The following is a 15,429-nucleotide window of genomic DNA, read 5'->3' on the forward strand; positions in this document are numbered from 1 at the left end:
GTCACGGTTCTGTTCTGGAGTGGGATGGGAACTCTCTCTACTTCAGAGGAGAGAATGTCACGGTTCTGTTCCGGAGTGGGATGGGAACTCTCTCTAGTTCAGAGGAGAGAATGTCACGGTTCTGTTCCGGAGTGGGATGGGAACTCTCTCTAGTTCAGAGGAGAGAATGTCATGGTTCTGTTCTGGAGTGGGATGGGAACTCTCTCTAGTTCAGAGGAGAGAATGTCACGGTTCTGTTCTGGAGTGGGATGGGAACTCTCTCTAGTTCAGAGGAGAGAATGTCATGGTTCTGTTCTGGAGTGGGATGGGAACTCTCTCTAGTTCAGAGGAGAGAATGTCATGGTTCTGTTCCGGAGTGGGATGGGAACTCTCTCTAGTTCAGAGGAGAGAATGTCACGGTTCTGTTCCGGAGTGGGATGGGAACTCTCTCTAGTTCAGAGGAGAGAATGTCATGGTTCTGTTCCGGAGTGGGATGGGAACTCTCTCTAGTTCAGAGGAGAGAATGTCACGGTTCTGTTCTGGAGTGGGATGGGAACTCTCTCTAGTTCAGAGGAGAGAATGTCACGGTTCTGTTCTGGAGTGGGATGGGAACTCTCTCTAGTTCAGAGGAGAGAATGTCACGGTTCTGTTCTGGAGTGGGATGGGAACTCTCTCTAGTTCAGAGGAGAGAATGTCACGGTTCTGTTCTGGAGTGGGATGGGAACTCTCTCTAGTTCAGAGGAGAGAATGTCACGGTTCTGTTCCGGAGTGGGATGGGAACTCTCTCTAGTTCAGAGGAGAGAATGTCACGGTTCTGTTCCGGAGTGGGATGGGAACTCTCTCTAGTTCAGAGGAGAGAATGTCACGGTTCTGTTCTGGAGTGGGATGGGAACTCTCTCTAGTTCACAGGAGAGAATGTCACGGTTCTGTTCCGGAGTGGGATGGGAACTCTCTCTAGTTCACAGGAGAGAATGTCATGGTTCTGTTCCGGAGTGGGATGGGAACTCTCTCTAGTTCAGAGGAGAGAATGTCATGGTTCTGTTCCGGAGTGGGATGGGAACTCTCTCTAGTTCAGAGGAGAGAATGTCACGGTTCTGTTCCGGAGTGGGATGGGAACTCTCTCTCTCTGTTTTCCAGAATGTTTGTGTGCTGGTATAGTACATGACCTATTAACAGTCATGGTGTGAATAAATTTGATTCAAAACTTCACAAGTATGTTTAAGATCTTTATTTAAACAGATTGGATACATTCAATTGCAATCTTAATTATTTCATCAAATATATCTGGTAAAAGAAAATATAACATTTACAAATGTAATAAAGAATATTTTGGTTTCCTTCATTCACACCAAAGTTTAACCATAAAGACATTTCTGTAACAAAAATCTTTGGTAAAAGCTCATTGAAAACCAAAAACGCATAGCAACATAACAGAAGAAAAGGCTTCAAAGTCCAGCTTTGTAAAGGGGCACCATTAAATCACACAGCATTGGCACAGAAAATGTATTACAGTAAAAGGCTAATTTATATTTCTGACATCAGAGGACGCGCATTTAGTATCACTATAAAATGAATGAGGACCAATGGAGGGTTTCATTTAACCATAAAACAAATACAACAGCTCCCCCTTCAGGTGAGGATGTCGGTCATGGGGACGTCATGAGCTCTCAAAGAGGAATATTTCACTGGAGGGGGAGGAGGCTTGAAGGGGGGAGGGAGGTCCATCCTGGAGAGAGAGAGAGGGGGGAGGGAGAGAGTGGAGGTTGAAGAAGGGGAAGGGTGAGGGGGGAGAGAGGGGAGGGGAAGGGGGAAGGGGAGAGAGGGGAGCGGAGGGGAGGAGGGAGAGAGGGAGGGAGGGGAGAGAGGGAGGTAGGGGGGGGAGAGCAGAGAAGGATAGAGCGGGAGAGAGTGGGGAGGGAGAGAGTGGGGGAGGGGAGAGAGGGGGGAGGGGAGGGAGGAGGAGAGAGGGAGGGGGGAGAGAGGAGGGAGGGAGGGGAGAGAGGGAGGGAGGGGAGAGAGGGAGGGAGAGAGAGCAGAGAAGGATAGAGAGGGAGAGAGTGGGGAGGGAGTGAGAGAGGGAGAGGGGAGGGAGGAGGAGAGAGGGAGGGAGGGAAGAGAGGGAGGGAAGAGAGGGAGGGAGGAGAGAGAGGGAGCGAGAGGGAGAGAGGGGAGGGAGCGAGAGGGAGAGAGGGGAGGGAGGAGGAGAGAGAAAGAGGCAGATTGAAAGGCAGGTAGAAAAGAGAGATTAATTGATGTAAAAAAATTTAAATAAATGGGGCAGCAGAGTCAGGACAGGAAACACGCTCACCTCTTCTGGATGATGTACCGTCTGTAGAGGAACCCTAGCACGAGCAGCAGAGCCAGGACAGGAAGCAGCACCCACACCACCACGTACCTCTGACTGGGACCTGACAGGAATAATCATGACATCGGTATCCTCTGTAAATCATAATATTGTGAGGTTTTCTGTTTAAAAGTGGTCCAAATAGAACGACAAGAAACCAATACAAACCAACCATCTCTGGCTGTGGTCCTACCTGTCTCTCCATGGGAGGGAGTGGAGGTGGAGGTGGTGGAGGTCCCCAGAGTGTGGTCTTCCTTCTCCCCAGCCAGGGTGCTCTTCTCTGGGTTTAGCGTAGTGGACACTGGGCCTCCCTGACCACCAAAGCTGGAGGTCTCTGCTTCAGACTCGTTCCTCTGCCCACCATCGGATCGGACGCTCCATGTGGGCTGATCTGATTGGACCTTGGGTGGATAGGTGGATCCTGATTGGACCGTGGATGGGACTCTGATTGGACTGTCTGTGGAGCTGTTGACCTCTGACCCCTTTGGTCCCGCCTCTGTGTTGACTGATCGGTGTGTATTGGAGTTGATTAGCTGGGTGACAGAGGTAGTCATAGTGATACTGGTGTTGACTTCCTGTACGGTAGAGGAGGTGAGGGTGTCTGGTGTGACGCTGAAGTTAGCTGTGGGGGTTGTAATCTCTCCTGGCTCTGTTAGGTCGCTTGTTACGTTGTTGTCGGTAACCGTAGGTTCAGTTACGTTGTTGTCGGTAACCGTAGGTTCAGTTACGTTGTTGTCGGTAACCGTAGGTTCAGTTACGTTGTTTGTAACCGTAGGTTCAGTTACGTTGTTGCCGGTAACCGTAGGTTCAGTTACGTTGTTTTCGGTAACCGTAGGTTCAGTTACGTTGTTGCCGGTAACCGTAGGTTCAGTTACGTTGTTGCCGGGGGTCACAGTGAAACCAGGACCTGTTATGTAGGAAAGTAATGAGAGACAGAGAGAGAATCATCACTAATATCATAATGTCCCTCTAACTCTTCAACAACTACACATCCCAGGGTGCATTTGTGTCCGGAATGCCCCTTCAGGAAGCAGTAATTGAACAGTACTCCAACAGGTCCAGCAGAGGGCAGTCTATACCCTTCCTAGGTCTGTTGCTACAGTGATTAACATCTCACTCTCTTTTGGAACCTGTAGAAGAGATGATCACTAGGCCTCAACGTTACGAACACATAGAAATATATTACATAGAACGCAAATTCCTCTCTGACATGGAATAATATAGTAATAACAACAACATAATGTCTTTTAGCAAAAAATGCTTTTATCCAAAGCAACTTATGGCTGTGAGAGTATACCGTTATGTTGTGACCCAGAAACTCACTATGCTGGTGTTGAAATGCACAATATTCTACCAACTGAGAAACATAGAGTGGTCAGCTCTATCACTGCATGAACGCAGTAGCCGTGGTTCAGGGCGTGCAGATAGAAATGTATAATATAGAACATAACTCTCTGACACTTCAGCTCTATTCATGACATTTCTATCTGCAATATTCAGTAGTAGTACATTGCAGAAGGCGAGTACGTGCTGTACTGTAGCTGTGGTGTCGGTGTATGGCATTCAGGTAGACATGTATAATATAGAACAGACGTAAATCACTGACTGAAAGGTGTCAGCTCTATTCATGGCTGTTCTATCTGCAACTTTCAGCTGCTGAAGGCGACCGTGTTGTAGCTTCTGTTGCTGTCGGCTGCTGGAGAGCAGGAAGCAGGAAGTGTGAAACTGTGTCCCAAATAGAACCCTATTCCCTATATAGTGCACTACTTTAGACCAGAGCCCTATGGAACCCTATTCCCTATATAGTACACTACTTTAGATCAGAGCCCAATGGAACCCTATTCCCTATATAGTGCACTACTTTAGACCAGAGCCCTATGGCACCCTATTCCCTATATAGGGAAAGGGCTCCATTTGGGACACAAGCATGTGGTCCACATGTTGACGTCTGTTTATCTGAATGTGAAGAGATTTCAGTGTGTCAGTGATGACTCAACTAAACCACATTCATCAACACACACCACACAGGATGGAGAAAGAGAGACAGAGAGAGCGAGAGGGAGATGGAGACAGAGAGAGAGAGACGTGCAGATGTACATGTTTTCAGACAGTGAGATGAGAGAGAGAGAGAGAGAGAGAGAGAGAGAGAGAGAGAGAGAGAGAGAGAGAGAGAGAGAGAGAGATGTACATGTTTTCAGACAGTGAGATGGAGAGACAGAGAGATGGAGAGAGAGAGAGAGAGAGAGAGAGAGAGACAGAGAGAGAGAGAGAGAGAGAGAGAGAGAGAGAGAGACAGAGAGAGAGAGAGAGAGAGAGTACAGACAGATGTACATGTTTTCAGACAGTGAGATGGAGAGAGAGAGAGAGAGAGAGAGAGAGAGAGAGACAGAGAGAGAGAAGAGACTGAGACAGAGAGAGAGAGAGAGAGAGAGAGAGAGAGAGGTACAGACAGATGTACATGTTTTCAGACAGTAAGATGCAGACAGTGAGATGCAGACAGAGAAATGCAGACAGTGCGATGCAGACAGAGAGATGCAGACAGTGAGATGCAGACGGTGAGATGCAGACAGTGAGAGACGGTGAGATGCAGACAGTGGGATGCAGACAGTGTGATGCAGACAGAGCAATGCAGACAGAGAAATGCAGACAGTGCGATGCAGACAGAACAATGCAGACAGTGAGATGCAGACAGTGAGATGCAGCCAGAGAGAGAAGGTGAGATGCAGACAGTGAGATGCAGACAGTGAGATGCAGACAGATAGATGCAGCCAGAGAGAGACGGTGAGATGCAGACAGTGAGATGCAGACAGAGTGATGCAGACAGTGAGATGTAGCCAGAGAGAGACGGTGAGATGCAGACAGTGAGATGCAGACAGTGAGATGCAGACAGAGTGATGCAGACAGTGAGATGCAGCCAGAGAGATGGTGAGATGCAGACAGTGAGATGCAGACAGTGAGATGTAGCCAGAGAGAGACAGTGAGATGCAGACAGTGAGATGCAGACAGAGAGAGATGGTGAGATGCAGACAGTGAGATGCAGACAGTGAGATGCAGACAGTGAGATGTAGACAGTGAGATGCAGACAGTGGGATGCAGAAAGATAGATGCAGACAGAGAGATGCAGACTGTGAGATGCAGGCAGATAGATGAAGATAGTGGGATGCAGACAGAGTGATGTAGACAGTGAGATGCAGACAGGGAGGTGCAGACAGTGAGATGCAGACAGAGAGATGCAGACAGAGAGATGCAGACAGTGAGATGCAGACAGTAAGATGCAGACAGAGAGATGCAGACAGAGAGATGCAGACAGAGAGATGCAGACAGAGAGATGCAGACAGTGAGATGCATACAGAGAGATGCAGACAGATAGATGTAGACAGTGAGATGCAGACAGAGAGATGCAGCCAGATATATGCAGACAGAGAGATGCAGACAGAGAGATGCAGACAGAGAGATGCAGACAGATAGATGCAGACAGTGAGATGCAGACAGAGAGATGCAGCCAGATATATGCAGACAGAGAGATGCAGACAGAGAGATGCAGACAGAGAGATGCAGACAGATAGATGTAGACAGTGAGATGCAGACAGAGAGGTGCAGCCAGATATATGCAGACAGAGAGATGCAGACAGAGAGATGCAGACAGAGAGATGCAGACAGAGAGATGCAGACAGAGAGATGCAGACAGTGAGATGCAGACAGAGAGATGCAGACAGAGAGATGCAGCCAGATATATGCAGCCAGAGAGATGCAGCCAGAGAGATGCAGACAGAGAGATGCAGACAGAGAGATGCAGACAGATAGATGTAGACAGTGAGATGCAGACAGAGAGATGCAGCCAGATATATGCAGACAGATATATGCAGACAGAGAGATGCAGACAGAGAGATGCAGACAGAGAGATGCAGACAGAGATGCAGCCAGAGAGATGCAGACAGTGAGATGCAGACAGAGAGATGCAGACAGAGAGATGCAGACAGTGAGATGCAGACAGATAGATGCAGACAGAGAGATGCAGACAGTGAGATGCAGACAGAGAGATGCAGACAGGGAGATGCAGACAGAGAGATGCAGACAGTGAGATGCATACAGTGAGATGCAGACAGAGAAATGCAGACAGAGAAATGCAGACAGTGTGATGCAGACAGAACGATGCAGACGGTGCGATGCATCCAGTGAGAGACGGTGAGATGCAGACAGTAAGATGCAGACAGTGAGATGCAGACAGAGAAATGCAGACAGTGAGATGCAGACAGAGAGAGATGCAGACAGTGAGATGCAGACAGTGAGATGCAGACAGAGATGCAGACAGTGAGATGCAGACAGTGAGATGCAGACAGTGAGATGCAGACAGTGAGATGCAGACAGTGAGATGCAGACAGGTGGCTGTAGAAACAGAGAGATGCAGACAGGTGATGTCTCAGTGAGATGCAGACAGGAGATGTCCAGACAGTGAGATCCTCTCCCTGATCAGACCTTTCCTTCATGCAGACAGAGATGCAGACAGACCCAGAACAACTATAGATAAAATATATTTTTACGTTGTCTCATTGAGATGCAGACTTTAGATGCATGCCAGAACACTTTAAACTCTAGTTTCCTCTATCTTTTGTCAATGACTGAGAGTCTCAGACAGAGAGTCTCTGTTCCTGAGAGTCTCTGATGCAGACTGAGAGATCTCTGTTTCTGAGAGTCTCTGTTCCAGAGAGTCTCTGTTCCTGAGAGTGCTGTTCTTGAGAGTCTCTGTTCCTGAGAGTCTCTGTTCTTGAGAGTCTCTGTTGCAGACAGTCTCTGACTGAGAGATGCTGACAGTGAGATCTCTGTTCTTGAGAGTGCTGTTTCTGAGAGTCTCTGTTCCTGAGAGTGCTGTTCCTGAGAGTCTCTGTTTCAGAGAGTCTCTGTTCTTGAGAAGTCTCTGTTCCTGAGAGTCTCTGTTCTTGAGTCTCTGTTTCTGAGAGTCTCTGTTCCTGAGAGTCTCTGTTTCAGAGAGTCTCTGTTTCTGAGAGTCTCTGTTCCTGAGAGTCTCTGTTTCAGAGAGTCTCTGTTCCTGAGAGTCTCTGTTTCTGAGAGTCTCTGTTCAGACTGAGAGATGCAGTTCTGAGAGTCTCAGTTCCTGAGAGTCTCTGTTTCAGACAGTGAGATCAGACCTGAGAGTCTCTGCCAGAGAGTCTCTGTTTCTGAGAGTCTCTGTTCCTGAGAGTCTCTGATGCAGAGAGAGTGAGATGAGAGTGAGATCTGCCTGAGAGTCTCTGTTCCTGACAGAGTCTCTGTTCATTGAGAGTCAGTGAGATGTTCCAGAGAGAGAGATGGTGAGAGTCTCTGTTCCTGAGAGTCTCTGACAGAGAGATGCAGACTGAGAGTCTCTGTTCCAGAGAGTCTCTGAGATGCAGACAGTGAGATGTAGACAGTGAGATCTCTGACAGAGAGTGCTGTTCCAGAGAGATGCAGACTGTGAGATGCAGAGAGTCTCTGTTCTTGAGAGTCAGACTGTTCCTGCAGACTCTGTTCTTGAGAGTCTCTGTTTCTGAGAGTCTCTGTTCCTGAGAGTCTCTGTTCCTGAGAGTCTCTGTTTCTGAGAGTCTCTGTTCCTGAGAGTCTCTGACTGAGAGTCTCTGTTCCTGAGAGTCTCTGTTCCTGAGAGTCTCTGTTCCTGAGAGTCTCTGTTTCTGAAAGTCTCTGTTCCTGAGAGTCTCTGTTTCTGAGAGTCTCTGTTCCTGAGAGTCTCTGTTCCTGAGAGTCTCTGTTCCTGAGAGTCTCTGTTCCTGAGAGTCTCTGTTCCTGAGAGTCTCTGTTTCTGAGAGTCTCTGTTTCTGAGAGTCTCTGTTTCTGAGAGTCTCTGTTCCTGAGAGTCTCTGTTCCTGAGAGTCTCTGTTTCTGAGAGTCTCTGTTCCTGAGAGTCTCTGTTTCTGAGAGTCTCTGTTCCTGAGAGTCTCTGTTCCTGAGAGTCTCTATTCTTGAGAGTCTCTGTTTCTGAGAGTCTCTGTTCCTGAGAGTCTCTGTTCCTGAGAGTCTCTGTTTCTGAGAGTCTCTGTTCCTGAGAGTCTCTGTTCCTGAGAGTCTCTGTTTCTGAGAGTCTCTGTTCTTGAGAGTCTCTGTTCCTGAGAGTCTCTGTTCTTGAGAGTCTCTGTTTCTGAGAGTCTCTGTTCCTGAGAGTCTCTGTTTCTGAGAGTCTCTGTTTCTGAGAGTCTCTGTTCAGACTGAGAGTCTCTGACTGAGAGTCTCTGTTCCTGAGATGTCTCTGTTCCTGAGAGTCTCTGTTCCTGAGAGTCTCTGTTTCTGAGAGTCTCTGTTCCAGAGAGTCTCTGTTTCTGAGAGTCTCTGTTGCTGAGAGTCTCTGTTCCTGAGAGTCTCTGTTTCTGAGAGTCTCTGTTCCTGAGAGTCTCTGTTTCTGAGAGTCTCTGTTTCTGAGAGTCTCTGTTCAGACTGAGAGTCTCTGTTTCAGAGAGTCTCTGTTCCTGAGAGTCTCTGTTGCTGACAGTCTCTGTTCCTGAGAGTCTCTGTTTCTGAAAGTCTCTGTTCCTGAGAGTCTCTGTTTCTGAGAGTCTCTGACTGAGAGATATCTCTCTGTTCCTGAGAGTCTCTGTTCCTGACAGTCTCTGTTCCTGAGAGTCTCTGACTGAGAGTCTCTGTTCTGAGAGTCTCTGTTTCTGAAGTCTCTGTTTCTGAGAGTCTCTGTTCCAAAGAGTCTCTGTTCTAGATGCAGAGAGTCTCTGTTTCTGAGAGTCTCTGTTCCTGAGAGTCTCTGTTTCTGAGAGTCTCTGTTCCTGAGAGTCTCTGTTACTGAGAGTCTCTGTTCTTGAGAGTCTCTGTTTCTGAGAGACAGTGAGACACTAGAGTCTCTGTTCCTGAGAGTCTCAGACCTGAGAGTCAGACTGTTGAGATGCTGAGAGTCTCTGCAGACTGAGATGTCTCTGACTGAGGTCTCTGTTTCTGAGAGTCTCTGTTCCTGAGAGTCTAAATAATGCAAGAGAGTCTCACTTCCTGAGAGTCTCTGTTTCTGAGAGTCTCTGTTCCTTCATCTGCACAGACCCTGAACAACTCTGTTCCTGAGAGTCTCTGTTCCTGAGAGTCTCTGAGTACTGCACACTACAATTACTGAGGTTTAAATATATAAGAGTACTGTTCCAGTCTCTGTTCCTGAGAACTTAAATTTAAACTCTGTTTCCTGAGAGTCAATGTTCCTGAGAGTCTCTGTTCCTGAGAGTCTCTGTTCCTGAGAGTCTCTGTTCCTGAGAGTCTCTGTTTCTGAGAGTCTCTGTTCTGAGAGTCTCTGTTCCTGAGAGTCTCTGTTTCTGGGAGTCTCTGTTCCTGAGAGTCTCTGTTCCTGAGAGTCTCTGTTTCTGAGAGTCTCTGTTTCTGAGAGTCTCTGTTTCTGAGAGTCTCTGTTTCTGAGAGTCTCTGTTCCTGAGAGTCTCTGTTCTTGAGAGTCTCTGTTCCTGAGAGTCTCTGTTTCTGAGAGTCTCTGTTTCTGAGAGTCTCTGTTCCTGAGAGTCTCTGTTTCTGAGAGTCTCTGTTCCTGAGAGTCTCTGTTCCTGAGAGTCTCTGTTCCTGAGAATCTCTGTTCCTGAGAGTCTCTGTTCTTGAGAGTCTCTGTTCCTGAGAGTCTCTGTTTCTGAGAGTCTCTGTTCCTGAGAGTCTCTGTTTCTGAGAGTCTCTGTTCCTGAGAGTCTCTGTTCCTGAGAGTCTCTGTTCTTGAGAGTCTCTGTTTCTGAGAGTCTCTGTTCCTGAGAGTCTCTGTTCCTGAGAGTCTCTGTTTCTGAGAGTCTCTGTTCTTGAGAGTCTCTGTTCCTGAGAGTCTCTGTTCTTGAGAGTCTCTGTTTCTGAGAGTCTCTGTTCCTGAGAGTCTCTGTTTCTGAGAGTCTCTGTTTCTGAGAGTCTCTGTTCCTGAGAGTCTCTGTTTCTGAGAGTCTCTGTTCCTGAGAGTCTCTGTTCCTGAGAGTCTCTGTTTCTGAGAGTCTCTGTTCCTGAGAGTCTCTGTTTCTGAGAGTCTCTGTTTCCTGAGAGTCTCTGTTCCTGAGAGTCTCTGTTTCTGAGAGTCTCTGTTCCTGAGAGTCTCTGTTTCTGAGAGTCTCTGTTCTGAGAGTCTCTGTTCCTGAGAGTCTCTGTTCCTGAGAGTCTCTGTTTCTGAGAGTCTCTGTTTCTGAGAGTCTCTGTTCCTGAGAGTCTCTGTTTCTGAGAATCTCTGTTCCTGAGAGTCTCTGTTCCTGAGAGTCTCTGTTCCTGAGAATCTCTGTTCCTGAGAGTCTCTGTTCTTGAGAGTCTCTGTTCCTGAGAGTCTCTGTTCCTCCACAATTCAGAGGTTAAATTCCTGCTTTTCGTAGATGACCTGTGCCTGCTGTCACCCACAGCACACAAACTACAGCAGAGCCTGGACCTGCTAGAGCAGTACTGCCAGACCTGGGCCCTGGCAGTAAATCTCCAAAATACTAAAATAATGATTTTCCAGAGAAGATCCAGATCTCAGGGAATTAGACCAAAGTTCTCAATTGGTACAAAATATATAGAGTACTGTACACACTACAATTACTGAGGTTTAAATATATAGAATACTGCACACACTACAATTACTGAGGTTTAAATATATAGAGTACTGTACACACTACAATTACTGAGGTTTAAATATATAGAGTACTGTACACACTACAATTACACAATTACTGAGGTTTAAATATATAGAGTACTGTACACACTACAATTACTGAGCTTTAAATATATAGAGTACTGTACACGCTATAATTACTGAGGTTTAAATATATAGAGTACTGTACACACTACAATTACTGAGGTTTAAATGTAATCTCCACCGGACACCTTAAAGAGGCAGTGAACTGGGCAGGGCATTCTACACCATTAAAAACTAATTCAAATTGAAATACCTATTATAATTTAGCTAAAACTAATTGAATGTGTCATTGAACCAATTGCACTTTCTGGCAGCGAGATGTGGGGTCCACTTGCAAAACAAGATTTCACCAAATGGGACAAACACCCCATTGAAACCCTGCATGCAGAGTTCTGTTATATTACCCTCCATGTCCAGAGGAAAACTACAAACACTGAATGCAGGGCAGAATTACATCTAAAATACAGTGACCCCCCTCTCATATCATTACCAAGCCCCGCAATGCCTCTCATATCATTACCAAGCCCCGCAATGCCTCTCATATCATTACCAAGCCCTGCAATGCCTTTCATATCATTACCAAGCCCTGCAATGCCTCTCATATCATTACTTCAAGCCCTGCAATGCCTTCAATCATTACCAACCCCCATTCCTTCAATGCCTCTCATATCATTACCAAGCCCTGCAATGCCCTCTCATATCATCACCAAGCCCTGCAATGCCTCTCATATCATTACCAAGCCCTGCAATGCCTTCAATATCATTCAGCCTATACTCAAGCCCTACCTTCAATGCCTCTCATATCATTACCAAGCCCCGCAATGCCTTTCATATCATTACCAAGCCCTGCAATGCCTTTCATATCATTACCAAGCCCTGCAATGCCTCTCATATCATTACCAAGCCCTGCAATGCCTCTCATATCATTACCAAGCCCTGCAATGCCTCTCATATCATTACCAGCCCATACCTTCAACCCTCAGCCTATACCTTCAACCCTCAGCCCATACCTTCAACTCTCAGCCCAAACCTTCAACCCTCAGCCCATACCTTCAACCCTCAGCCCATTCCTTCAACCCTCAGCCTATACCTTCAACCCTCTGCCCATACCTTCAACTCTATGCCTATACCTTCAACCCTCAGCCTATACCTTCAACCCTCAGCCTATACCTTCAACCCTCAGCCTATACCTTCAACCTTCAGCCCATACCTTCAACCCTCAGCCTATACCTTCAACCCTCAGCCCATACCTTCAACCCTCAGCCCATACCTTCAACCCTCAGCCCATACCTTCAACCCTCAGCCCATACCTTCAACCCTCAGCCCATACCTTCAACCCTCAGCCCATACCTTCAACCCTCAGCCTATACCTTCAACCCTCAGCCCATACCTTCAACCCTCAGCCCATACCTTCAACCCTCAGCCCATACCTTCAACCCTATGCCTATACCTTCAACCCTCAGCCTATACCTTCAACCCTCAGCCTATACCTTCAACCCTCAGCCCATACCTTCAACCCTCAGCCTATACCTTCAACCCTCAGCCCATACCTTCAACCCTCAGCCCATACCTTCAACCCTATGCCTATACCTTCAACCCTCAGCCCATTCCTTCAACCATCAGCCTATTCCTTCAACCATCAGCCTATTCCTTCAACCATCAGCTAATAACATCAACCCTCAGCCCATACCTTCAACCCTCGGCCCATACCTTCAACCCTCGGCCCATATCTTCAACCCCAGCCAATATCTTCAACCCTCAGCCCATACCTTCAACCCTCAGCCCATACCTTCAACCCTCGGCCCATATCTTCAACCCCAGCCAATACCTTCAACCCTCAGCCCATACCTTCAACCCCAGCCCATACCTTCAACCATCAGCCTATACCTTCAACCCTCAGCCCAAGCTGTCAACCCTCAGCTAATAACATCAACCCTCGGCCCATACCTTTAACTCTCAGCCCATACCTTCAACTCTCAGCCGTGTGACTTTCCTGATGGACCCGTTGGGGTAGGTAGTGATGTCACAGATATAGCGCCCGCTGTCCCTAGCCTCTACATCCTTCAGAACCAGAGATGTGCCCATTAGCTTCTCCTTGTCCTTGTCCCACTCTACGTCCAGGGCGACGTTTGGCCAGACGAGGGTTTCACCAAAACTAGGGTTAAACACTACCAGCTTGTGGTCCTCCAGCTCTCCTTTCTTCCTCCATTCTACCTAGAACATTGACATGTACATTTTAGTCAAATAGCAGAGACTCTTATCTAGAGCAACTTACAGTTAGTTCATTCATCTTAAGGTAGTTAGCTATAATACATTTTTTAAAACAACATTTTATTAGACAGACGTCTTTCAGGACACTCATGGAATTCTAGTGCAATTAAATCAGTTGAAAAAAAAGAGAGAGAAAACACTGCTACCTGAGAGATGACGGGTTTACGTCCCTCCTTCACTTCTAGTAAACAGGGTAGAGTGATGTTCTGACCCTCTACAGCTCTCACTGACTCACGGTGGAACACGTCAACACCATGGACACCTGTCCATCAAATCACACAACAACCTGAGAACAGCCTCCTTTACTCTGTCTACTCACAATCAGATGAAGAGTTGTGAATCCAGCCTTACCTTGAGAAATGGAGGAGAGAAGAAGAAGAGAGACGACAGTTCCCTTCAGAGTGGCAGCCATGTCTTGTCTGGTCTCTTCGCACCGGGGTTAGAGAAAGAGAGCGAGAGGAAGGATGAGAGGAAGGAAGAGAGAGACTCTCTCTCTCTCTCTCTCTCTCTCTCTCTCTCTCTCTCTCTCTCTCTCTCTCTCTCTCTCTCTCGCACTCTTTCTCTCTCAATTCAATTCAATTTCAATTCAAGGGTTTTATTGGCATGGGAAACATGTGTTAACATTGCCAAAGCAAGTGAGGTAGACAACATACAAAGTGAATATATAAGGTGAAAAACAACAAAAATGAACAGTAAACATTACACATACAGAAGTTTCAAAACAGTAAAGACATTACAAATGTCATATTATATATATATATATATATATATATATATATATATATATATATATATATATATATATATATATATATATATATACAATGTACAAATAGTTAAAGGACACAAGATAAAATAAATAAGCATAAATATGGGTTGTATTTACAATGGTGTTTGTTCTTCACTGGTTGCCCTTTTCTCGTGGCAACAGGTCACAAATCTTGCTGCTGTGATGGCACACTGTGGAATTTCACCCAGTAGACATGGGAGTTTTTCAAAATTGGATTTGTTTTCAAATTCTTTGTGGATCTGTGTAATCTGAGGGAAATATGTATCTCTAATATGGTCATACATTGGGCAGGAGGTTAGGAAGTGCAGCTCAGTTTCCACCTCATTTTGTGGGCAGTGAGCACATAGCCTGTCTTCTCTTGAGAGCCATGTCTGCCTACGGCGGCCTTTCTCAATAGCAAGGCTATGCTCACTGAGTCTGTACATAGTCAAAGCTTTCCTTAATTTTGGGTCAGTCACAGTGGTCAGGTATTCTGCCGCTGTGTACTCTCTGTGTAGGGCCAAATAGCATTCTAGTTTGCTCTGTTTTTTTGTTAATTCTTTCCAATGTGTTAAGTAATTATCTTTTTGTATTCTCATGATTTTGTTGGGTCTAATTGTGCTGTTGTCCTGGGGCTCTGTAGGGTGTGTTTGTGTTTGTGAACAGAGCCCCAGGACCAGCTTGCTTAGGGGACTCTTCTCCAGGTTCATCTCTCTGTAGGTGATGGCTTTGTTATGGAAGGTTTGGGAATCACCTCCTTTTAGGTGGTTGTAGAATTTAATGGCTCTTTTCTGGATTTTGATAATTAGTGGGTATCGGCCTAATTCTGCTCTGCGTGCATTATTTGGTGTTCTACGTTGTACACGGAGGATATTTTTGCAGAATTCTGCGTGCAGAGTCTCAATTTGGTGTTTGTCCCATTTTGTGAAGTCTTGGTTGGTGAGCGGACCCCAGACCTCACAACCATAAAGGGCAATGGGCTCTATGACTGATTCAAGTATTTTTAGCCAAATCCTAATTGGTATGTTGAAATTTATGTTTCTTTTGATGGCATAGAGCTCTCTCTTTCTCTCTCTTCTCTGTCTCTCTTTCTCTCTCTTCTCTCTCTCTCTCTCTCTTTCTCTCTCTTCTCTCTCTTCTCTCTCTCTCTCTCTCTCTCTCTCGGTGCATGCTGGGTGTTTTTGGAGTTTGAGTGTTTGGTGTGGAAAGCTCTATCCTAACTAACTTTCTTGATTCTTTTCTTTACATGTTATTTTCTATGGTGGAGGGTTAATGCAATATTTGTTTTTAGCAGTATCCAAAGTTTTTTTTCTAAGTTAGGGTGGAAGAGGACAGAGTAACTTTCCTGGGGGTTGGAAGGTGTAGTGTGCGCAATGGCTTCTCAGCCTAGCGCGGAGGAGACGCTGTCGATAGCATGGATTCAGGTGTGTTCCTGAGAACGGA

At 46.4% G+C, this 15,429-nt stretch overlaps 1 protein-coding gene and 1 long non-coding RNA gene across 2 annotated transcripts; both read right to left on the reverse strand.

Annotated features, from left to right (window-relative positions):
* Window positions 1–1,192: 1,192 nt before the first annotated feature.
* Window positions 1,193–13,680, reverse strand: si:ch1073-15f19.2 (mucin-5AC). Its single transcript, XM_035763351.2, has 6 exons — window positions 13,569–13,680; window positions 13,364–13,479; window positions 12,914–13,160; window positions 2,517–3,230; window positions 2,288–2,387; window positions 1,193–1,705 (listed from the first exon to the last, which is right to left on the reverse strand). The coding sequence occupies exons 1-6, from the start codon at window positions 13,627–13,629 to the stop codon at window positions 1,609–1,611; spliced, it is 1,335 nt and encodes a 444-aa protein (XP_035619244.2). The 5' UTR covers window positions 13,630–13,680; the 3' UTR covers window positions 1,193–1,608.
* On the reverse strand, window positions 12,007–12,894 carry LOC127923309 (uncharacterized). Its single transcript, XR_008114077.1, has 3 exons — window positions 12,716–12,894; window positions 12,257–12,636; window positions 12,007–12,136 (listed from the first exon to the last, which is right to left on the reverse strand). It is a non-coding gene; the product is annotated as an uncharacterized LOC127923309 (long non-coding RNA).
* Window positions 13,681–15,429: the final 1,749 nt, after the last annotated feature.

The sequence above is a fragment of the Oncorhynchus keta genome, unplaced genomic scaffold, assembly GCF_023373465.1.
Source record: "Oncorhynchus keta strain PuntledgeMale-10-30-2019 unplaced genomic scaffold, Oket_V2 Un_contig_29242_pilon_pilon, whole genome shotgun sequence".
NCBI lineage: Eukaryota > Metazoa > Chordata > Actinopteri > Salmoniformes > Salmonidae > Oncorhynchus > Oncorhynchus keta.

What these genes read in the sequence shown, in the direction of transcription:
- si:ch1073-15f19.2 (XM_035763351.2), bottom strand. Translation starts at nt 13,629, where the DNA reads ATGGCTGCCACTCTGAAGGGAACTGTCGTCTCTCTTCTTCTTCTCTCC. An exon ending in GTAAACCCGTCATCTCTCAG is followed by an intron (nt 13,161 to 13,363) that starts GTAGCAGTGTTT and finishes TCAATGTTCTAG; the next exon opens with GTAGAATGGAGGAAGAAAGG. An exon ending in CGGTACATCATCCAGAAGAG is followed by an intron (nt 1,706 to 2,287) that starts GTGAGCGTGTTT and finishes CTCTCTCTCCAG; the next exon opens with GATGGACCTCCCTCCCCCCT.